This window comes from Coregonus lavaretus (assembly GCF_964263955.1).
Source record: "Coregonus lavaretus genome assembly, chromosome: 30".
Taxonomy (NCBI): domain Eukaryota; kingdom Metazoa; phylum Chordata; class Actinopteri; order Salmoniformes; family Salmonidae; genus Coregonus; species Coregonus lavaretus.
Window position 1 is genome coordinate 27,152,134 of NC_140017.1, and position 23,454 is coordinate 27,175,587.

General features: G+C 44.0%; 1 protein-coding gene across 1 annotated transcript; it reads right to left on the minus strand.

Moving 5' to 3' along the window:
- Positions 1–432: 432 nt before the first annotated feature.
- Positions 433–23,012, minus strand: LOC311105943 (clathrin heavy chain 1-like). Its single transcript, XM_084148179.1, has 31 exons — positions 22,688–23,012; positions 21,570–21,777; positions 16,894–17,162; positions 16,436–16,597; positions 16,189–16,302; positions 15,892–16,065; positions 14,988–15,185; positions 14,606–14,806; positions 14,196–14,348; positions 13,928–14,050; positions 13,588–13,725; positions 13,257–13,421; positions 12,879–13,059; positions 12,569–12,732; positions 12,301–12,426; positions 12,034–12,176; positions 11,564–11,798; positions 11,326–11,448; positions 10,960–11,105; positions 10,617–10,800; positions 10,276–10,468; positions 9,382–9,539; positions 8,990–9,262; positions 8,656–8,823; positions 8,309–8,458; positions 7,989–8,120; positions 7,756–7,866; positions 7,457–7,627; positions 7,032–7,253; positions 1,893–1,968; positions 433–1,715 (listed from the first exon to the last, which is right to left on the minus strand). The coding sequence occupies exons 1-31, from the start codon at positions 22,727–22,729 to the stop codon at positions 1,579–1,581; spliced, it is 5,040 nt and encodes a 1,679-aa protein (XP_084004305.1). The 5' UTR covers positions 22,730–23,012; the 3' UTR covers positions 433–1,578.
- Between the last annotated feature and the right edge of the window lie 442 nt (positions 23,013–23,454).

Below are 23,454 nucleotides of genomic sequence, written 5' to 3' on the forward strand. Positions count from 1 at the left end.
GGAGAAAATAATTGGTACAAGGTAGAAATCTAGTCTAGCGCGTTTGTATTAGTGATCATTAGATAATTTCTGAATAAAGATGACTGTATACATTAAACTATGAACGTTTTTAATTGTACTGTAGGCGTGACCTGAAGTAGTGCACATGAACTATTCAACAACTGATTGAAGTAAAAATAAAAATTGATTATTTGACTTAAATGTGATGTGAAAATGCAAATTCTGTTATGCCATGTCTTTTTTGTAGGATAAAATAATTGGACTGTGCCTAACAGATTCCAGTCATACAGGACCCAAGATTCCTTTAGCTACAGGATATAATTTCCTCTATATGGCAATGTTGTATTGTTAATATGCATGATAATAGAAAGTTATGTTCAGAGATTAGGATGACACTTTACACACACAGCTCAAAAGCACTTTGGGAATACATCGAGGTAAATACAGGCTTTTATTTCAGACCATTCTTGACAAAGAACTGTATGCTGTAGTACTGAGATCTAATTCGTCATAATAACCATCGAAATACATAACCTACAGGAGTGTTACTGATCTAAACAAGTTGACATTAGGACACCAAAGGAGCACAGACCTGTCCTCCAGTTCTCAGAGCCAATCGCACTGACCGAACCAAACGGGACAGGGCTGTGGAGGAGGACGAGCCCGATCTCCACTTTTTTAAACGATCGTTCTTATGTACACACAAAAATATGGTGACCTACAACACCACAACACCTGGCATACACAGACCTCAGCACAAAGAGGGTGGTGAGTAAATACACACGTACAGGTCTGAAGTCAGCCTTCGATCCCCCTGCACATACACGGACACAGTCTCACACACAAGCACTGTACACAGCACAACAGAAGGTCACCTAGATTAAAACACACGGAGCCAACAAAGGAGGACTAACATCTACTGGGGTTGACTGGAGAGCCAGTATTGGGCGAGGGGGATTAAAATTCTTATTTAGATCATTAGATCACAAACATACACTCACACTCAGATACATACATCTATGCATTTAAAACTCCATAAAGCTACACGCCTGTGCAGAATATACTATTGTTACTTAGTGTTGCTAGCTATAGCCATTGTAGTGGCAATATATGTTCAAATATTATATGTAACCTTTTTTCAGAATATACAATAATGAAATGCATTATACAGACAGACAATGTAAGCTGTTCAGCACATCAAAATTAAGAGTTTCTATTAGTTCCTTCTCACGACAGTGCAAATCAGATGCCCAAACTACTTCAAAAGGTTACTTGCTTCTTTCTAAAGTCCACTTACATAACATAAACCCATTAAAAAAACATCACACACAAAAATCATCATTATAGTAAATGTTCAGTAGTCATAAATATGGAATGTGAAGAGAAAATGGTCAAATTTCTGTTCAAAACAATACAAATAAAAAGTCATTCATTGCAGTTAAGGGAGAGCAGAATAAAAATAATTTAATGAACGCAGGTTTGCTTGATGTTTATTCTGTGAATAGAAGAGCATGGTAAGTTGGTGAGGAACACAAGGAGAGACAAACAGGTGACTCAGGGGTCGGGGGTGGTGGGCGTTCACATGCCGTAGCCAAAGCCAGGCTGGGGAGGCTGGCCATAACCGGCGGGTGCTGCTGGGTAGCCGTAACCTCCGTAGCCAGGCTGGGAGGGCACGGCCTGACCAGGGCCTGAAGTGAGCATGAGCTGGGGCGTGCCTGCAACACAAACACGGAGGACACTAGCATGAGATCATGACAAAACTACTAACACAAACACTCTAAAGGGTTAACATTGCCTATGTGCTAAAACTACAAAGCAAAGCATAATAAGCTCAATTTTAACATATTCAACCAATAGAGGGGCAGGGTTATGTAGAGGTCAGGTCGTCGTACCATAAACAATGGGCTGGGACTCTGTGTTCTGCTCCTCCTGTTTCCTTAGAGACTCGGAGGCATCAAGCTTGTCGACCTGAGAGGCAGGCAGAGAGGTGAGCATGTTAACCACAGACACAACCAGCAAGGGGAGCTCTAATGAGACGCCCTTATAACTGACCTCTGGGTTATTTCACTGGCTGGCCGATGGGACCATTCCTGACAGGCAGAGACGAATAAAGTCAAGATTAAAACAGGCCGCAAGAGGCAGGCCATGCTACGGGTGTGGGAGGGTTTTTTAGTCAGGCACTGTCACTAGTGGCTACTGGTGTTACTAGCTACCAAGCTTGACCAGCATTAGGGTTGTAAATGAGTCTAATTTCAGATTAGATACACACAGCTAGGCCTAAACAAAACATGTATAATGGTCCCACCATCCAGCCACTAGATGCATCTATTTCCATGTGTTTGGACTGTATGTAGAGAACCAAACCCATTTCAACAGCTCTAATATGGGCCAACATCACAGAAACTGAACTACCAGGGATTACAAGCACTACCACAATGCTAACACTAACAATAAACATTCCCTGCCATAAAGTACAACAAACAGATACAATGAATCAACTGGAAACCACAATAATAAAAATGCTCTAAACGGAAAGATTATATTTATATTAAATTGTCAACCAGCAAATATGGCACATCTTTATCATGTCGGTCCTCTTGATTAGTTGTTAAGCATCTCAGAGCAGGAATTGTAAAAGACAAGACTGATAATTCACAGGATCAAGCAAGCAGCATCTTGAATATACAGTGGGGAAAAAAAGTATTTAGTCAGCCACCAATTGTGCAAGTTCTCCCACTTAAAAAGATGAGAGAGGCCTGTACATTTTCATCATAGGTACACGTCAACTATGACAGACAAAATGAGAAGAAAAAAAATCCAGAAAATCACATTGTAGGATTTTTAATGAATTTATTTGCAAATTAAGGTGGAAAATAAGTATTTGGTCAATAACAAAAGTTTCTCAATACTTTGTTATATACCCTTTGTTGGCATTGACACAGATCAAACATTTTCTGTAAGTCTTCACAAGGTTTTCACACACTGTTGCTGGTATTTTGGCCCATTCCTCCATGCAGATCTCCTCTAGAGCAGTGATGTTTTGGGGCTGTCGCTGGGCAACACGGACTTTCAACTCCCTCCAAAGATTTTCTATGGGGTTGAGATCTGGAGACTGGCTAGGCCACTCCAGGACCTTGAAATGCTTCTTACGAAGCCACTCCTTCGTTGCCCGGGCGGTGTGTTTGGGATCATTGTCATGCTGAAAGACCCAGCCACGTTTCATCTTCAATGCCCTTGCTGATGGAAGGAGGTTTTCACTCAAAATCTCACGATACATGGCCCCATTCATTCTTTCCTTTACACGGATCAGTCGTCCTGGTCCCTTTGCAGAAAAACAGCCCCAAAGCATGATGTTTCCACCCCCATGCTTCACAGTAGGTATGGTGTTCTTTGGATGCAACTCAGCATTCTTTGTCCTCCAAACACGACGAGTTGAGTTTTTACCAAAAAGTTCTATTTTGGTTTCATCTGACCATATGACATTCTCCCAATCCTCTTCTGGATCATCCAAATGCACTCTAGCAAACTTCAGACGGGCCTGGACATGTACTGGCTTAAGCAGGGGGACACGTCTGGCACTGCAGGATTTGAGTCCCTGGCGGCGTAGTGTGTTACTGATGGTAGGCTTTGTTACTTTGGTCCCAGCTCTCTGCAGGTCATTCACTAGGTCCCCCTGTGTGGTTCTGGGATTTTTGCTCACCGTTCTTGTAATCATTTTGACCCCACGGGGTGAGATCTTGCGTGGAGCCCCAGATCGAGGGAGATTATCAGTGGTTTGTATGTCTTCCATTTCCTAATAATTGCTCCCACAGTTGATTTCTTCAAACAAAGCTGCTTACCTATTGCAGATTCAGTCTTCCCAGCCTGGTGCAGGTCTACAATTTTGTTTCTGGTGTCCTTTGACAGCTCTTTGGTCTTGGCCATAGTGGAGTTTGGAGTGTGACTGTTTGAGGTTGTGGACAGGTGTCTTTTATACTGATAACAAGTTCAAACAGGTGCCATTAATACAGGTAACGAGTGGAGGACAGAGGAGCCTCTTAAAGAAGAAGTTACAGGTCTGTGAGAGCCAGAAATCTTGCTTGTTTGTAGGTGACCAAATACTTATTTTCCACCATAATAAAAAATAAATTCATTAAAAATCCTACAATGTGATTTTCTGGAATTTTTTTCTCTCAATTTGTCTGTCATAGTTGATGTGTACCTATGATGAAAATTACAGGCCTCTCTCATCTTTTTAAGTGGGAGAACTTGCACAATTCGTGGCTGACTAAATACTTTTTTTACCCACTGTAAGTGAAATACACAACCTATGCATCCTGAAAATTCACAATATCACTTCAACAAAACCATGATAAGTCATCTATGAATTTACTTCTCTCCTGTCAGATCACAACGTAGGGTTCAGTTCTCTACATACTTGCTGTCTGGCAAAACAGAGTCAATACGTTGTTTTAAGATACAGGTAAACAGGCTGTTGGTTCATTGAAGGGGAAAGAGACATGCTGAAGCAGCAGTAAGGTTCATTTCTCTGTTTAGAAGAGTGCATGAGAGAGGCAGAGAGCCACAGTGGAGGGAGTGAGAGGATGGAGGGATGGTTTGTACGGCCAGTCAAGGCGTCCAGAAGCAGGCACAGCCAACAACGATGTCTCCTAGCCTGTCCAAAGTGCTGCTAATGCTATGGAGGGGTAAACACATGCTTGCCCTGAACACTACAAATACGTTACACGCTTTCCACACACAGTACCCTGCTTGTCATTGAAGAGACCACACTTTACAGTTCTGGAATAGCAAAGAAACTACAGTGCAACTACCGTAATTTTCGGACTATAAGCCGCGCCTTTTTCCCCATTTTTCGACCCTGCGGCTTATATAACGGTGCGGCTAATCTATGGATTTTTACAGCTAACGGCCACTAGAAGACCTCCTAAATCTATGGATTTTACAGGTTACAGTCCACCAACTTTAACTCTATGGGCTCTATGACCGGTCCGCGCCCCCCACCTTTAAGCGGCGGGCTCCAGCAGGAAAAGCTGGAGGCCGGAAAAGAGTGAGACAGGTAGCGCGCAAAAGTAAAAGTGGAACCGAGAGTGGTACGAGAGACAGAACGAGAGACCGAACGAGAGCAAGACAGACAGACATTACGAGAGCGAGACAGTTTGTGCAAAGGAAGTTTTCAAGCAGCCATCTCTTTCCCGACAATCCCCTCTGTGCACGAACCCTTACATATGGTAATTAAACATTAAAACACCTGCGGCTTATAGTCCAGTGCGGCTTATATATGTACACATCATTCAATTTAGCTGCTGCGGCTTATACTCCGGTGCGCCTTATAGTGCGGAAAATACGGTAATAACAAATAAAAGGAACACAATTATAATAACATACAAAAAAACATCTATATACATGTTACAATTTGTTGAGGATATTTACTTTGAGAGTTAATTCCGTAAACAGTTACATAAGAAGGAACTCTGAAAAAATTGTCACTTCATCAATTTCCATAAAGAGTATGTTCTATAATCCCACTTTACAGCAGTCTACAGCTGTGCATAGCCCAAATATGAGGCTACATACCTTCACTATAAGGACAACATTGAACAATTCAATGTGGTCCCAGGGCTGTTTTAACATTAATTTCAGTACAAATCAAACCCCATTACCCTACAAAGGTTGACCACTAAATGGCAAGTGGTACAGATTCTCACAGACTCAAGCCAACAGCAGAATGCAGCTCAGTGATATTACAGACAGTGGTAGTTTTCCATTAGTATCTACAGTTCTAAGGGAGAGGATTGTCTGACTACAGTAGGTTATCCAGAGTAGAGCACTCCTTCACTGCTCCTGGACAGTTACTGAGTTTGCTGGTTTATGTGGACAGCCACAATGGAATGGAACTAAACATCCGTCTGTTTGGGTGTTGCTGGGGTGAATGAGTTCCTGAATCCTGATTGGTCAGTCACTGATTCAACCCTGGAACAAAGAACAATAGCTAATAGAGCCATTCCAAACCCCAGCATTCCCAGCAGCTCCCCAGAGGCAGGGTGGGAGAGCCCCACTCCAGACCACTCTGGGTGGGCTATCTAGTCAAGGTGTGGACTCAGAAGCAGCAGTGACATGGGGAGGGGACAGACTCATGCAGTTTCCTCTAGTTTCACTCCTCCGAACTACAGACTACAGGGGGTCAAAAAGAATCACTGGAAATTGATTGGGTTTTCACCTTTTCCTTAATCGCATCAACCTGAAAGGGAATTCAGAGGCAACTTAAGAAGAAAAACAAACTGAAACTCTCCCCCAACAGAGAGAACAAATGTAGAATCATCAGATCAACAGGGAAAACAGAAGACACATCACAGTGAGAGGTAGAAATAAGCCCCTTCTGATACAAATGCAAGCTCTAGTGAAATTGTTGATGTGGTACTTTTAATTTAGAATTACAATATTCACCAAACAAATAGATATTTTATATCAGCAGACTTGTTTCAAAAATATAATTATAGTAAGCATAATACAACATGCATAATTTTGTACAATTGGTTTACTTTGCGGTCTAATTTGTTCTGTTTGTCCTAGATCCCAGTAGACTATAGCCTATACTACCATGTTGTTCTGTTTGTCCTAGATCCCAGTAGACTATAGCCTATACTACCATGTTGTTTTATCACAAGAAGTGATATTTCTGGTATTTCTTGCCATATGACAAATACATATGGCATGGAGAATACTAAGCAGTATGAATCTCCTGACGTTAACATTTGTATGGAAAAGTAGCAGAGATGAAAACCCAAATCAAAAAGGAACACATGATTACCAGTAACATGATCGAGATAAACAGAACAGGATGAGATCGGCTGAAGTTGTGGTCGTTTAAAATATCCTAAAAGAAGGTGACCTCAAATTGCATCACCATGTTAACAGTATCTACTTTTCACTGGAGACACTGATAGCCTAAGCACTAAAAAACCCTTACCAGACTCTGTATAAAATACCCTATGGGTTGAACTGCCATCCGAGTCGTGGCCAACTTAACCCACCTTGGAGAGGTACTCCCTCATGACCTGGATGAAGTAGGGCATGGAGAAGTCCATGATGTTGTGCCTCCAGGCCGTCTCCAGCACCACGTCAGGTCTCAGCAGGTCGTAGCAGGTGAAGAGGCAGGCGGCAAAGCACTCCTTCTTGTCCTCCTCCAGGAACCACGCCAACAACTCCTCAGCCAGCTCGACGTCTTTCGACTCAGATGCGTACTGCATGGCGTCCTACACACAAAAAACACCACAGATATACACATCAAAACAGGGGAGACACAAGGGGAGAGAATTCAGACAGTGACATATCTAAAAGCAATGTTATGACCCACACATTTTACAAAAACAGCAGCAGCATGGGCATCTGTATGAGCTGATGGTCACTGGTCTGTAGACTAAATATGATTTGATATAAAGTTGAGGAGAAGCTGGACCTTGTAGAGTTTGTCCTTCTTGCAGAGTTCCACGCTCTGCTTCCAGCGGTTGTTGCCTTTGAAGAGGTAGGCAGCGATCCTCCTGAACTCAATCAGCTCATGCTTCTCCAGGCCCTGGGCCAGGGTGATGTTGTCAAAGTTATCGTAGGCGTCTATGGAGGCACGCAGGGCCTGGACAGGACAGAGGAATAACAACAAGAGAGAAAGTCATTTCTTTTTCACAAATGGTCATTTCAGTGTTCACAGTTTATTTTCTCCACTGTATGCAAAACAAAGCGTATGTTAAAATATCTTAGTACCGCATAGTCTTCCTCCGTGATGAAGAGGTTGTTAAGTGCTTCGTTGACACCCTTGTTGTTGTGGTTCTGCACTGATCGCAGATACGGCTTGACCAGTGACAGCTGCTTGGTCTGGAGGTGGACAGAGAAAAGTTCAGTCAGTGGACAGTCAAGCAGGTCGTTCTGAATGCCAAATATTGACATACAAGATAGATTGGAAGCTATCAACTACGGACAGAGTAGCGTCCCATTACCTTCATGAAGAAGTTGACTGCGCGGGTGTGGTCGAGTCGTGGTGACAGCACTATGAGCAGGTCGTTCAGTAACAATGGTTTGAACTCCAGGTAGAACTGGATAGCCTTGTAGTATAACTCCACATTGGCCACCTGGAACGACAAAGCATCATACATTCAGCTGCAGGATGTGGATTTCTATTCAGTGACAAATACTTGGTCTAATACAATGACCAAGGAGTACATCTTAACCTTGAGTGACGAACACGAAATGTTTGCAAATCTAAAACATGACATCCAGTCACTGCTGAGCTTGCGTGTTGTTGCAGTCAGTCAGTTACCTTGGTGACAATGTCTTTGAACTGTCCCTCCTTCCAGGCGTCTGAGGGGTGGCTCATCATGGTGATGATGGCGTTGTCAAACTCCTCATACTTGTCATAGAGGAAGACCAGTTCCGCCCACAGGTGGGCCTGCTCTGCAGCCCTCAGGACCTGCAGACACACATTAACATTATCTTCACCCCCCCCAAACAGCACACTAAGATACATTCCCTGAATCACACACACATTGCCGCATTCAAATAACATATGAACAAATATCAAAATAGGAAGACTACGCAGATAATTCTGCATATAAACCTCCTTGCATATAGGCATCTATATGGCAGCGTTCTTCCTCTCCCTCTTACCTTTGGAATGTTGACTCTGGACCAGAAGAGCTCCAGGTGCTCCCTCATCTTCTGGGGTTTGAACTTAGAGTAGAGGATGGCCAGCTCGGTGAACATGCCCATGTGAGCCCGCTCCAGGCCCAGGGCTGCCTCCAGCATGGTGATCAGCTCCTCAAAGTAAGCACGGTCCTAGGGACAAACAGCCAAACACAACCATGGCATCTTCAATCAACACAGGACCATTAAAAACACATTTATCACATGCTATGGTATGATTGGGTTAAAAACTCTTGCCTGGGTAAGGCCATTGCTAGGAGAGTGAATATTGTTATTAATTGAACCAAATGGGCCTTACCTGGTAGTAGTTGATGAGCTCCTCCAGTTCATCAGCATGGACAACGATGTGCAGGCCACACATCTGGGCCAGGCGAAACTCGTTCCCATCCACACAGGCAAAGCACACCTCTTTCCAGGTGCGGGTGCTGTTGGCCTTGCGGGCTCCATCCACGGCAGCCTGGTACTCGCCCAGGTGGACCAGGGTGGACGCTAGCCGCCCGAAGTTGGACACGTTGTTGTAGAGCAGCTTGGCCGCGTCATACATCCTCTCATCATAACACCTGTCACCCACCTGGAATAGAGAAAGACTTAATAAATAAAAGGTATGATACTGGTCAGCAGTGATGGAGAAGGATGTGTCAGGTAAACATGTGTGTGTGCCGGTGTGTGTATATCGTGTTTGGAGCGTACCTGTTGGATATGGGCGTTGTTGGGTCCATTAATGAACTCCTCCAGTTCAGCCAGGCGGTTGGTCTTGGCCAGGGCGAAGATGAGCTCTGTCTCCACATAGGACTCACGGGACTTCTTACGGGCCATCTGAAGGAACTTCACCAGGTCCTCCCAGTTACCTGAGGATAGTACGGGAACATTTCTATTCACTTCACTAAGCCCTTTTCCCCTAGCCTGGTTGCCATCTCTGTTCAGCTATTACATTCCACTCCTTGTACTCTGTCATTTGCCAGATACTGGTATTTCTTCAATTCTGAACATTCTATAATTTGAATCAGGATTTGATTGTGATTCAATAAACCTCACTGCTATCCTTATGCAAATATTGGAACTATCACTTTTTTTCTCTCTCAACAGATTGTTTTGGTGTCCGGTTGCTCGGCAACCATTTTGTTTGTCCAGACTAAACCAGTTGGTCAAAAGTTGCTAGCTCACATCTAAATTCGCAAACTAAATACATACTGCAATTCCAACCACAAAACATCTTAGCTTTGATTTTAAGCCTCAAAATAAAACGTGCCTAGCTATCAGTTAAATGTTTGTTTTTTGACTTTGTTTTAAATTCTAATTTCGAGGCTCCACATGTTGTCATGGGAAATATGAATGATTTCCTACAACCAATGAGCAACTTCGCCGGAAATCCAGCTGCATTTTGAACGTTGAGATTGCAGAAAGGCCAGTCTCTTTGGCATATGACACAAGGAGTGGAATGTTACAGAGACTGGTACTCAGACTACTTTTCCTCCAAATTGGATACAGCATGTGAATACCTTCACCTCCAATGGTAAACCTACATTGAAAAACCCTAATGTTGGTCATATGCTGGACATTACGTGGAAATATGTTGCCTCTTACCGCTCTGAGCTGCAGCCTGACCCACCTCCATGTAGGCAGAGGGGTCGTCAGCCTTGATGTAGGAGTCGATGGCCTCCTTCACCAGACCCTTCTGGAGCTGAGCCTTGGCCAGCTGGCTCCACACTGGAGGCTCATTGCAGCGCTCAGCAAACTCATAGGCCCGGTCCAGGTTCCCAATGTGCTCAATCAGAACCTAAAAACATACAGAAATAACTTTAGTCAAGTTCACCTCTTCATCTGTAGAATTCTGGCAGAACAGTAGCATTGCCCACAATGTGAATAGAACCAGCAACCTTTTGGTCAACGTTCCATTTCCCAGAGCAAAAGACTCAACCACTGACCTGCACGGCAGAGGTGTTAACGTCAAACTTCCTGAAGATGGCGAAGGCCTCCTCGAAGAGCTCATTGCTGATGGCAATGTTAGCGATGTCGGGGGCGTCGTAGTTGTCCAGGCGGTTGATGTACTCCATCACACGGGTACGGTCCGCCTTGATGGCTGTCAGGATCAGCAGGTTCTGAAGGTTTCTGAATAAAAACACAGATGAACTCTGCTCAGCATTGACAAAGTAAAACAACAAACAAGTTTAACGTTCCAAACCTTCCTGGTATTGAAAGAGCAGACACACAATGGACAGCTCAGTCTGCCAGTGAGCACAGGTAGCAGAGCTGCAGTAGCCCTAGTACCTGTGTTCACTGAAGACTGAGTTATCCAGAACGATCTTCTCCAGCAGCTCAATGAGTTCGTTGGGGAGGTCTGCAGTCATGAAGGCCTTGACTGTGACTGACACCTCCTCTGGGTCCTGGGTCTCAGACAGGGCAGTCTGAACAACCTGGATGAAAGATAGACACATAATAAACATTCATTACTCCAGAATGGAGGAAATACAGCCACCATTCTGCAAACTTGGAGCCAAAATGGGTCACAAATAACAATTTAACCATCATGAGAAATACGAGCAAAGTGTAGGTGGGACATCGCGGCAGAGGTTGGGACAATGGCTTTAGTGAGGATGATGTTTGCGTTTCTAACAGGCAGGAAGAGGCCCATACCTGGTCGATGAGGGGTCTTCTGAACGGGTTACTCTCCAGCAGCACGCTAGCCCACAGCTCAGGGTCTTTACGGCGAACCAGGTAGCGAGACAGACTCTTGAACAGAGAGTTCTCATTGCACACCTATACAGGAAATGTAAGATGATCAGTATTTGAGGCAAAACATATGCAAACACTGCTAAATTACCATTTCAATGTACTAGTCAAGTTCAAATGTATTTCTTATTTCCCCACTCACATTAATGAGCTCCTGGTCACACTGTCCTCTCTCGTAGGCCACGCAGGCCAGGTGGGGGTCCCTCTTCTCACAGTACTTGCCCACCACGCGGCTGTCGTAGAAGGTGTTCTCACGCAGGAAGCGCTCTGGGTTGTTGTTGCTGTCGATGTAGATCTTGGCCAGGGCATTGTGGGTAGCTGGCTCCTCACAGCCATCGTGGATACGGGCCTCCAGCCAGGGCAGGAGCAGCTTCAGTCTGGAGACAACACACAGATACATCTTCAAGTTTCAGCGCTCATAAACTCGATATATTTCCACTTTTACCTGGGTCAAACAGCACCACTTCATCCTACTTTCTCTTTCAGAAGTAATGTCACAATTAAATGCACTACTGCTGCAGTTGGGGACAAAAACAAGTCTTCGCAAGACAGGCCACTTTAATATAAAGCCAGTCTGGGCTGAGACCTTCTCCCTGTCCCCATGCTCCTTACCTGTTCCTCTTCTCTACTTCAGCCACCAGTTCATCAGTGGAGAACTGTCCTTTTACCACCAGGATCAGGTTCTTAATCACATCCTCAGCACAGTCCACATCCAGCAGCCCTCCAATCACCACCGGCAGACGGCTGGGGTTCACCTGATACACACATATATATTTTAGTTACAGAAAAATAACATATCGTACACTGGTAGTGACCCTTTAATTCAGTGTGTATAACAAAGCTGTAAAGTTCTACGCAGGTTAATAGGAGGTTGTGTACCTTCTGCACATAGATCTCAATGTATTTCTGCAGGGTGTTGCGGTACAAGTAGAGGACCAGGTCGTGGACAAAGTCGAAGCGGTCACACACGATGATCAGGGGGAGCTGATCAGTCAGCTTAGCTTCCTGTGAAGAGAGGAAAGATTCATATCAGCTCACAGAATCAAACTAACAGCCAGACCTGGCTTTCAGGGTAATTGAACAAATAAAGACTGAAGTAAGCTGAACTGTGATGTCATGTTATAGTATGCCTCCGTTTCTCCCTTACCTTGAGGAAGTTCTTGACTCGTTCGGGGTCGTAGCAGTTGCTCTCTCTGCAGATCCTCTCCACCTCTTTGATCTGTCCCGTCTTACAGGCGGCCTGGATGTACTTGAAGTGGACCTCTGGGTCCTGGCTGAAGTTAACGATGGAACCCAGGAAGTAGAACAGACCTGGAATGAACAGAGACAGAACTTAGTCCCTATACAGATAGAGAGGTAGGAAGAACAACTATGTGGTTGTTGAGACAGTCATGACCATGTTCCATGCAGGTGAGGACAAGACTAGGTGGTTTGCATTAGGTGTATGGTCTACTTACCTTCAAAGCTCTTGAAGGATTCAAAGAGCTCTGTGAGGGAGTTGGTGGAGAGCTGCTCGTGGTACTTGGAGGCCACCTGGACACAGATTTGCAGGTTCTGACGGATGTTGGCCGACAGCATGGCCCGAAGACACTCCAGAGAGTCCTCCACTGACAGGGAGCCAAAGAAGTTCACCAGCCACTGAAGGACAGAGTCAATACACATCCAGAGTCAGTGCACAGACAGAAGATGCACACATTAGTCAATAAAGGTTATGTTTCTTAAGAGCAAAACACAACAAACACACACACACACTGCTCTCCAAGACTATGAACATTCTGGTCAAGGACATTCTATTCCATGCAGTGTGTGATTGGGTGTTAGGTAGTGTCCTATACCTCAGGGTTGAGCAGGTGTGTGTGCACCACGGCCCGTTTGATGTCGTACAGGTCGGTGTAGTGCTCCAGTGCCCTCTGCAGCAGGCCAGCCTTCTCACACAGCTGGGCAACGTGGGCACGGTCGTAGTGGGTGAACATCTGGTTGCCCAGGATGGCATCGGCCACCTGAAGAGGAAAAACATCATACATTAATTTAAAATCGAGTCCACGAGTCAGTGGAAGACAGGAAAATAAGAGTGACACTTATGACGATGTTAAATAAAATTAAAATAAAAACATAAAATTGCTGTGTAAGTGTTGTGTGAGTATGGGATGTGATGTGTGTGTGTACCTGTGGGGCATGGACCAGGTTCATCTCCAGCAGGCGTGTCTGCAGAGGCCCCTCAGCAGGCCTGTTGTTCTTCAGGGCGTCCAGGAGGAAGGAGGTACACTGCTGGATCAGGTTATACTCCATAAACACGTCAACAATCTGAACAGGGAGACAGACAGACACAATATATCAGCTACCACACATTATTAATGTTACTGTATACAGCCATCATCTGATACAGACACCTTACAGCGCAGCACTGAACCAGGTTTTTTTCCTTCAGAAAATGTAAACATAAGGGAAATAGGACGATAAATGAAGGGTTGAGGTGGTGAAGACGTTTGGCCCTTTGCCCTCTGACCTGTGTGATGTCAGCCAGCGGCTCCTCGTCCTGCACCAGCATCTGGGAGAACTGCAGACCTTGTTCTGGACTGATTCTCATCACGTTCCTCAGCAGGAACATCCAGTCTGGGGTGTAACCCACCTAGAGGAGAAATACGGAAAACACATCGTATAGTTCAAAATTTAACACAATCTAATTTGACCATGTTACAGAATTCCATTTTGTGTCAAGTCAAATGTTATATTGGAAAGGACTAGTAGATAAGAATAGAAACAACACCACTAACCTTTTTGGCATAGAGGACAATTTTCTGGAACTGTCCGGTCTCAGCGAAGCACTGAATTACTTTGTTGGGCACGTTGGCCCTAAGGTAGACGCTGAGGGCCAGAGTGGGGTCCACTGACTTCACCAGGTCCCCCAGCTCCTCTGAACACTCCAGCTGTAGAAAAATACATGCGATGTTCATTCATTGAGACAATTCACAACACGCTACAAGCTGTAAATTCCTAACCAACACGGTTTCTAACCAAGTCCTAACCAGCCCAATAGTTACAGGGATATTTGACCAGAGCAGTGCTATATGTTGAGCAACACATAATTGGAACATAAAACTGTAAAGCTCAATGTTGAACATCCAAACGTAACAACGAACATAGCTATAGTATCAGTTTATTATATTAACTATGGTTTCCTTTCCTTGTCCTCTTTGAGCCATTTCTCCAGCAGCTGCTTGCGTCCCTGCTGTAAGACGGGCCTGCACAGCTCCAGAGACTCAAACTTGTTGAGCTGGCCCTGGTCCAGCAGGATGCCAAAGTACTGCAGCAGGGGAGAGGTCTGGCCCGGCTGGGCCGGCACGCTCTGGAACTTACGGATGGTGTCTGGGGTACGCAGGATACCCTGGAGAGGAGGACAGTTTTTACTTTTAAAAAGTGTGATTATATGATGGATAGAAGACAGTAGTAGGAAAAAACATTATCCACAGGACAGAAATGTGTTTTGCAGCTGAAATATCATCCACAAAACAGTTACCAGATCATGATTCTGTCATCGTTTGGGCGTTTTGGTGCATTGGCAGTACCTTGGGAGCGTTGGCGGCCACCTTGGCAGCCTCGGAGTAGTTCCCTGCAGCGAACAGGGTGTTGAACTTGCGGGCGAACAGCTCCTCGGCCCCGGCCAGGTTGTTGCGCACGGCCATGCGCAGGGCCAGGTCTGGGTTCTGGAGCACGTTGGTGATGTAGGGGATGATGTTCTCCTCCTCCACACACACCGACAACACCTGGACAAACACATTAACACACAGACAGGGTTAGAGTCTCCACTCCTATACAGACATGAATATGTGTAATATTACATTAGTTTATATGTACAGACAATTGTAACAAAATTGATAAATCATTCCTTTGTTAAACTCACATATCTATTCAGAATTTAATTGAATGTGTAAAAATAATTTGCTGCTAGACTAGAGAATGGCATTTGTGAATTAGGCTTGTCAGATTCCTGAAGTACACAGACAGCCATCCCCATGGAGCAGTGTGTGTGTGTATATATATGAGAGTGAGTGTGTGTGTGTTTGTATATGAGAGTGAGTGAGTTTCACATGTTGCTCTCTGCTGGAGGCACCGTTAGAGCAGTTATATACAAGGCTTCCCTCAGCCAAGTTCACCAAGTGACACGCACATGTCAATCATACTTCTTAAGAGACAAAAGCACACTGCCACACAAACACACACCCTGTTTAGTAAATGGGACTCTCAAGGCATCATCACACAGGTACAGTATACAGTATTTGTGATTTCTGAGGAGGAGAGCTGGAGCAGTGGGCTCTACAGACATGGATCAGCTTTCCATCCTCCTGAATATTTAATGGCTCTGTGTGTTTTGGACAGGAAACTCATTGATCAGCCCACTGGTATCTGGTTACTCCTGATAAAAGGACTAAAACACTCCCCTTTACTCCCGGCTACCCAGTGGAGACTTACCTGTCCTTTCCTGTTGACTCCAATGATGCCAGCGGTTGGTTCATGTGGGGCTGTAACAAAGATGGTCTCCCCACTGATCCTGTTCATGTAGATGCAGGTGCCAGTCTCCAGGTCATACAGGTGGATGTAGCCATATTTGGTGATGAGAAAGACAACATCCTGCTTAGAGCTGATCTAGAGGACAGATAGACAAGGCTTCAGTACCTGTGTCATAACGGGTATTAATGCTGAGGGCCTGCATGTCTGTATGGAACAGGTTTGAGTGCTTGTCCATCTACTGTGAAGTGGTTCCAGTACCTGCATGGCTACAGGGAAGTCATTCTGGGCCTCAGGAGGGAAGAACACATCCACTGCCTTTTTTGGAAATGGCTGATTGCCTGTTGGTGGGGTCCCCACTTCAATTATGTGTAACTAGAAAAGGAAAAACATATTCAGAGGAAAAACAACAACGACATCTCCTGGTCTTCTTCTTCCATTTTTCTTTTCCCATTCAATTACAGCCCTTCCTGACTATTCCATGTCCATGCTGAGCAGAGAGTCCTACCTTTCCTCCAGCTTGCCCTCGGACAGCGAAGCAGAACAGTGTGGATTCTTCTGTGTTACCCTCCATTTTGAACTGGGCAAAGCCGGCAGCATGGCCCTCAATGGGCTGGGACACCTTCCTGTCCACAGAGTACAGCTGCATGGCTCCCACCACACGATTTTGCTGAAATGAAGGAATAGACATACTGTATAAGAGCTTGTGCTACAGCAGTCTTTTCCAGTGGTACAATAAGCCTTATCAGGGCAGAACATTCATGATGCTGTTCAAGCTTTAATACAGCCAAAAAACAAGCAATAGGCCTCTATCGGGTCAGCGTATTGCTGTACATTACAGTCTGGACACTCACACGGATGAACTTCTATGACCAACTGATTTAAAAAATAAAAATGCAAGTCACTTTTCAGTGGATTACAGCTAGCGTCAACCAGAAATACATTATAATACTTCTATTTCAGTACCTGTGCTGAAATCCCAATGAGAAGCAGCCATTTCTGTTTGGCGTCGGTGCGGTAGTTGATGATTTGACAGCCTGCAAGGCTGGAGTGTCGGTCAAAGATTTTGACTGGCTGGGAGTCTCCCTCCATGCTCCAATGGTAGACGGCGTTGTCTGTGACCAGTGCTACTGTGTTGAGGGAGATCCACTTCCAGAAAGTGACGTCATCAGTCATGGTGTGAGCCTTCATCTTGCTCTTCATCTCAATGTTGAAGATCTGGAGGGTTTTGGCGGCTGAAAATTCACACAGAAAAAGATATGATGATCTAGCACTGTATCGCCACTAATGTCAATTTATAATCCCCACACACAAACATCAGACTATATGGGAAATGAAAATACTGTAATACCAAATTCTACTTGATTTAGAAATATTGGTAGTCATGGTTCGGTGCGAGTACCACCAAATGACCATACAAAACAGCACTTGCAATGTAGAAAGCAAGACCACAACGGACAACCAATAACATGGTAAGATCTGCATTCATTTATGAAAAGATTCAATACAAAAAGGCAAAAGACATGACCAATCCAGATGAGGCTAATAAGCAGCAACCTCTAGTGACTGGGTGAATTGACAACTAACTTACAAACAAGTGCCTTCAGAAAGTTCATACCCCTTGACTTATTCCAACATTTTGTTGTGTTACAACCTGAACTCAAAACGGGTTAAATAGATTTATCAACCATTTACACACAATACCCCATAATAACGAAGTGAAAACATGTTTTTTGAAATGTTGCAAATTTATTGAAAATGAAATACAGAAAACTCTCTTTTACATAAGTATTCACACTCCTGAGTCAATACTTTGTAGAAGCACCTTTGGCGGCAATTACAGCTTTGAGTTGTCTTGGGTATGTCTATCAGCTTTGCACATCTGGATTTGGGGATTTTCTCCCATTCTTCCTTGCAGATTTTCTCAAGTTCTGTTAAATTAGATGGGGAGTAGCAGTGAAGAGCAATCTTCAAGTCTAACCGGCATTGACTGGGCCACTCAAGGCCTTTCACATTATTGTTCTGAAGCCATTCCAGCGTTGCTTTGGTCGTATGCTTGGTGTCATTGTCCTGTTGGAACATACATCTTGTCACCAGTCTAAAGTTGTTTGTACTCTGAAGCAGGTTCTCATCAGTGACTTGCCTGTATTGGGCTCCATTCATTGCTCCCTCTTTACCAGTCTCCCAGTCCCTGCCGCTGAAAAGCATCCCCATAGCATGATGCTGCACCACCATGCTTCAGGTAGGGATAGTGTTAGATGGGTGATGAGCTGTGCCTGGTTTTCTCCAGACATAGCGCTCTGCATTCAGGCCAGAGGAAAAAATTCTCATTAGACCACAGAATCTTGTGCCGTATGCTCTGTCTTTCACATGCCTTTTTGCAAACTCCAGGCGTGAGGTCATGTGCGTTTTTCTCAGGAGTGGCTTCCATCTGGCCGCGCTCCCTTAAAGCCCAGATTGGTGAAGTGCTGTAGAGACTGTTGTCCTTCTGGCAACTTCTCCCATCTCAGCCAAGGAACTCTGTAGTTCTGTCAGAGTGGTCACTGGGATCTTGGTCACCACCCTGACCAAGGTCCTTCTTGCCCGGTTGTTCAGTTTGGTCAGACAGCCAGCTCTATCCAGTCTGGGTAGTTCCATATGTTTTTCTATTTCCCAACGATGGAGACCACTGTGCTCTTAGAAACTTTAAAACACTCTAGAAATTGTGTTATACCCTTCCCCAGATATTTGCCTCATCACAATTCTATCTCAGAGATCTACAGACAGTTTCTTGGACTTCATGGAATAGTTTCTGCAATGACATGCACTGTCAACTGTGGGACCTCATATAGACAGGTGTGTTTCTTTCTAAATCATTTCAAAACAATTGAATTTGCCAAAATTCAAGTTGTAGTGACATTTCAAGGCTGATCAAAGGAAATTGGATGCACCTGAGCTCAATTTGGAGTGTCATAGCAAAGGGGTGTGAATACTTATGTAAATGAGATATTTCTGTATTTTATTTTCAATCAATTTGCAAGCATTTCTAAAAACATGTTTTCACTGTCATTATGGGGTAGTGTGTGTTGATGGGTGAGAAAAAAAATCAAATTGATTAAATTTGAATTCAGGCTTTAACAACTAACAACAAAAGCCAAGTGGTATGAATACTTTATGAAGGCACTGTATAAGGCCCTTCTATTCAAGTCCTAACATTGTATCTGCCTCGTCATAAGTGAACTTCAGGTGTGTGAATCTGGAGTTCAAGCAGCTCTACAGGATTCCTAACCCAATATTAATCCTGAGATGAATGAGGGAGTTTGGGTTGGGTCTGAATGCAGATTAACGCAAGACCACAAAACACAAACAGATGTGATGAGGTACAAGAAGTGTCCTGGGATCCACTGACTGACACCAATTCCATTTCAGGCTTTCCAATTACATTTTACATTTTAGTCATTTAGCAGACGCTCTTATCCAGAACGACTTACAATTAGTGAGTGCATACATTATTATTATTATTTATTTTTTCATACTGGCCCCCCGTGGGAATCGAACCCACAACCCTGGCGTTGCAAACGCCATGCTCTACCAACTGAGCTACATCCCTGCCGGCCATTCCCTCCCCTACCCTGGACGACGCTGGGCCAATTGTGCGCCGCCCCATGGGTCTCCCGGTCGTGGCCGGCTACGACAGAGCCTGGATACGAACCAGGATCTCTAGTGGCACAGCTAGCACTGCGATGCAGTGCCTTAGACCACTGCGCCACTCTGGCTTATTATTGGAGCAATGAAAGAGTTTCCTATTCATTCATTTCTTGTGGCTGTAGCCTATGATGAACCAGCTATAGTTTTCAAATTTCACCACTGAAAAGCACAGCCTAAGTCTATAGGCCTACATGTCCTGTTGTGTAATGCTATACACTTGGACTACAAATCACAGAGCAAAACAAATATTCTATCACTTATCTTGCCTGACAAGTAAACAATTCAAATAGAATACATTCTATGCTACATAAAGACCAATACACAGGGGTGGGGGTGTCAATTCAACATTAATTAATCATCACAATTTTTTTGTGTACGGGTGGTCCTCTATAGCTCAGCTGGTAGAGCACGGCGCTTGTAACGCCAAGGTAGTGGGTTCGATCCCCGGGACCACCCGTACACAAAAACATTTATGCACGCATGACTGTAAGTCGCTTTGGATAAAAGCGTCTGCTAAATGGCATATTATTATTATTATTATTATCACAAATCTACAAAGGAATTTGGCTACCATAGTCTAGTATTGAAATAAATATTGCATTGCATATCTGATTTTCCTGTAGTCTGATTTTCCTGTAGGATCTGCAATAAATGTGTTCTCTGAATGCAAGTTTCTTACACTGCAGTCAAGGATGCACTGACAAAATCATGCAAACCATGACTACTTCGGCCTATAGGCCAAGACCAGCTCTCAAACTGGATTTAGTCATAATAGGGGCATGAATAATAAATTATCAAAAGTTATCACAAGGATCTTGCTTCAGAGGAATGTTTCACCATCTCAGCCTGTGCAATAGCCTCGATCTCTAGGCCATTGAGACAGTAGTGTGCAATAAGGGGGACTTGTCGACATAAAGGTGCACATTGGCACATGGCATACTCACAGAAGTTTTTACATTTACATTTTAGTCATTTAGCAGACGCTCTTATCCAGAGCGACTTACAGTTAGTGAATACATTTTTTTTTTTTTATACTGGCCCCCCGTGGGAATCGAACCCACAACCCTGGCGTTGCAAACGCCATGCTCTATCAACTGAGCTACATCCCTGCCGGCCATTCCCTCCCCTACCCTGGACGACGCTGGGCCAATTGTGCGCCGCCCATGAGTCTCCCGGTCGCGGCCGGCTGCGACAGAGCCTGGATTCGAACCAGGATCTCTAGTGGCACAGTTAGCACTGCGATGCAGTGCCTTAGACCACTGCGCCACTCAGGTATTTGTTTCCTTAACCCTTGAGGTCTTGATGAACTTCCTTGTATTTCCATATTCTGTTTGCCATTTATCCTATATCTTGCTGTTTTTTAATCAACCCCTTGTGCATCCATTCTACTTTCAAACACTCCTTCCTATGTAAACATAACATATACAGTACTGGGCAGACATTCCAACACAGTGCAAACATGATTACAACTTCCACAACTCATGATATATAAAAATCCAACTCACCGTCTGCAAACATATAAGAAAGCATTAAGAAACGAAAAGAGCAAAAACAAGCAAAAATAGACAAAGCATTCATGATAGTATGACAATTTTATCAGTGTACAAAGGGGTTCAATTGTTTCAAATGTAGACTATAAATAGCAAATTACAAGAAATGTTACTGCAGATTTTAACAACAAAATATAAATTATACAGGCCTGTATATGGTCATTAACACGCAAAGCAGAATGTGACAGGTCTAGATCAATAACTTGCTGACAAACACAAATGTACACAAATTGCCTTTTATATTAGGACAGCAACACACAGGGAAATGATGGTCTACAGCAGTCAATAAAGTTGTAGTTAACCACTTAGTTTGGGTGAATTCAGTTGTTAAAAACACAGCCTCTGTACATATTAGTTGAGTCAAAGGAAACAGGTCAGGCTGTTGGGGTCAGTGGAAGTCCTTACCTTTGAGGGCAATAACTTTGCTAGCAGGGTTCATGATGGCGCTATCTGCAGAGATGGGCCTACGGATGGGAGTGTTGGGGTCGGCCATATCAATGATGACCACCTGTGCCTGCTCGCCCACTTTCTCTCTTATACAGATAAACTTATCAGACTCCATAGTCAGGGTGCTGAATCCAATGTTAGCTGGATTGATCCCCAGGTTCTGGAGCTAAAGGAAATGGAATTACATTGTTAGAATGATTTATTGAAAAAACAATTGTTTGTATGACTGTGTTGCAGAGGTGGTTTGGTGAACTACACTTGCATAATGAGAGAGTAATCTTGTCTGAGACCTGAAAACGTGTTGGCTCCTGTCCTGGAACTAATGCCTACGCTTTAGTTCAGTGGGCTAACTGGCTTTAAGGCCCATGCACAGGTTCATTGATTATGATTTTATGTTGATGATGATTCGGGATGTAGTTAGCCATTTGTAAAGACTGAAACGCATTACCCTTTTATCATCTTATGGCGGTATAGCTAGCTACATCAAATTAAATAATACTAACTAGCTAGGTAACGTTAGCTAGCTAGCTATGTTGTTTTGACCATAGAACAACTGTCTGTTAATTAAGCCAATTTAGCTTACTGAACACCTGCGTTACTTGAATGAAGTGTCAAGGTAATCTAAGATCAGTGTCAGACTGACTAGCAGACATAGCAACATGCATCTGGCTGTTATTGAATGGACTGTTACGAAGAAACATTATCTATCTAGTTAAGTAACTAGCCATTACTTAACATGACATCTGTTTGAGTTAGCAGGCCAATAAAAATAAAAATAGTATCTATCATACGAAAGCAGTTTGTTAACGTTACGTTTGATGGCAACCCTAGAAAGTTAACTAGCTAGTTGACTGTCACTGTGGTAGTCTTTTCGCTAGCTAGTTAGCATAACATGACAACGGGGGAGGAGAGGTCATTCATTTCGTTGCGGGTGTTGGACTGCTAGCTACAGTTATCTTAGCTAACTAGTTAGCGACAATCGTCAAGCAGCCGAGAAAGATCTGGAGGTGTGTAACGTTAGTGCGATAGCTACGCTCCCTGGTCACGACTAGTATTTAACTATATTGTTTTCATACCTGCAGGTGCTCCTGGAATCGGATAGGTAGTATTTGAGCCATTGCGGTTATCCTTTGCTTCTACGGAGTCCTGAAATTCTAGCTAAGCAGCTACAGTAACTGGCTAGGTTAGCACTTTGTGCTAGCTACGACTTCCCGATTCGTAAATCGTAGTCAGACAAGTAATATTTACGTCAAATCAAGGTGTTATTTGAAATATTATCTTAGTCGTGATTCCAAAATCTTATGTCAAGTGTAGCCGCCGGATGTTTGTGCGTTTTCTCCACTGCCTGAATGGATGGCAGTGGCTTAAGCACTGATCTCAGTCCAAACCTGCAATGGCGGCGGAAACAGCTCACAATCAGAGACGGAAGCGAGACAGCCCACTCCCTAATTATTTTGTTCATAAACGGTCAATGAACTAAGCCGACAAGACCCAGCTGCTATCGCATTGAGAGCCACCCCTTAAGCAAACCGGAATTGTGACATTTTTTCCCCAAAGGTAAACTGCCTGAGTAAGACATCTTTATTTAGCCACCATCTTTGTCAGAACGTTCTCAATCCGGTAACAGCTGGGAGAGGACATACCAAAATGATCGTTCCACCTGTGATTTCAACTTTGCCTTTGACACGGAACGGTCTAAAACACACCTTAATGTAGAGGCCAAACACTTGACACTTATTTGAAATTGAGTTCACATTTTTGCCACACATTCACCCTTTTACATTCAGTTCCGGATTAATCACGCTTCAGACAGGCAGTTGATTTTGAAAGTGCATATGTCCCC

Excerpts from the sequence above, each read along its gene's own strand:
- LOC311105943 (XM_084148179.1), bottom strand. The coding sequence starts at position 22,729 with ATGGCTCAAATACTACCTATCCGATTCCAGGAGCACCTGCAG. Across the intron at positions 12,733-12,878 it reads ATCCTTCAAGAGCTTTGAAG|GTCTGTTCTACTTCCTGGGT; the intron begins GTAAGTAGACCA and ends TGTTCATTCCAG. Across the intron at positions 10,801-10,959 it reads TCAGTCTTCAGTGAACACAG|AAACCTTCAGAACCTGCTGA; the intron begins GTACTAGGGCTA and ends GTTTTTATTCAG.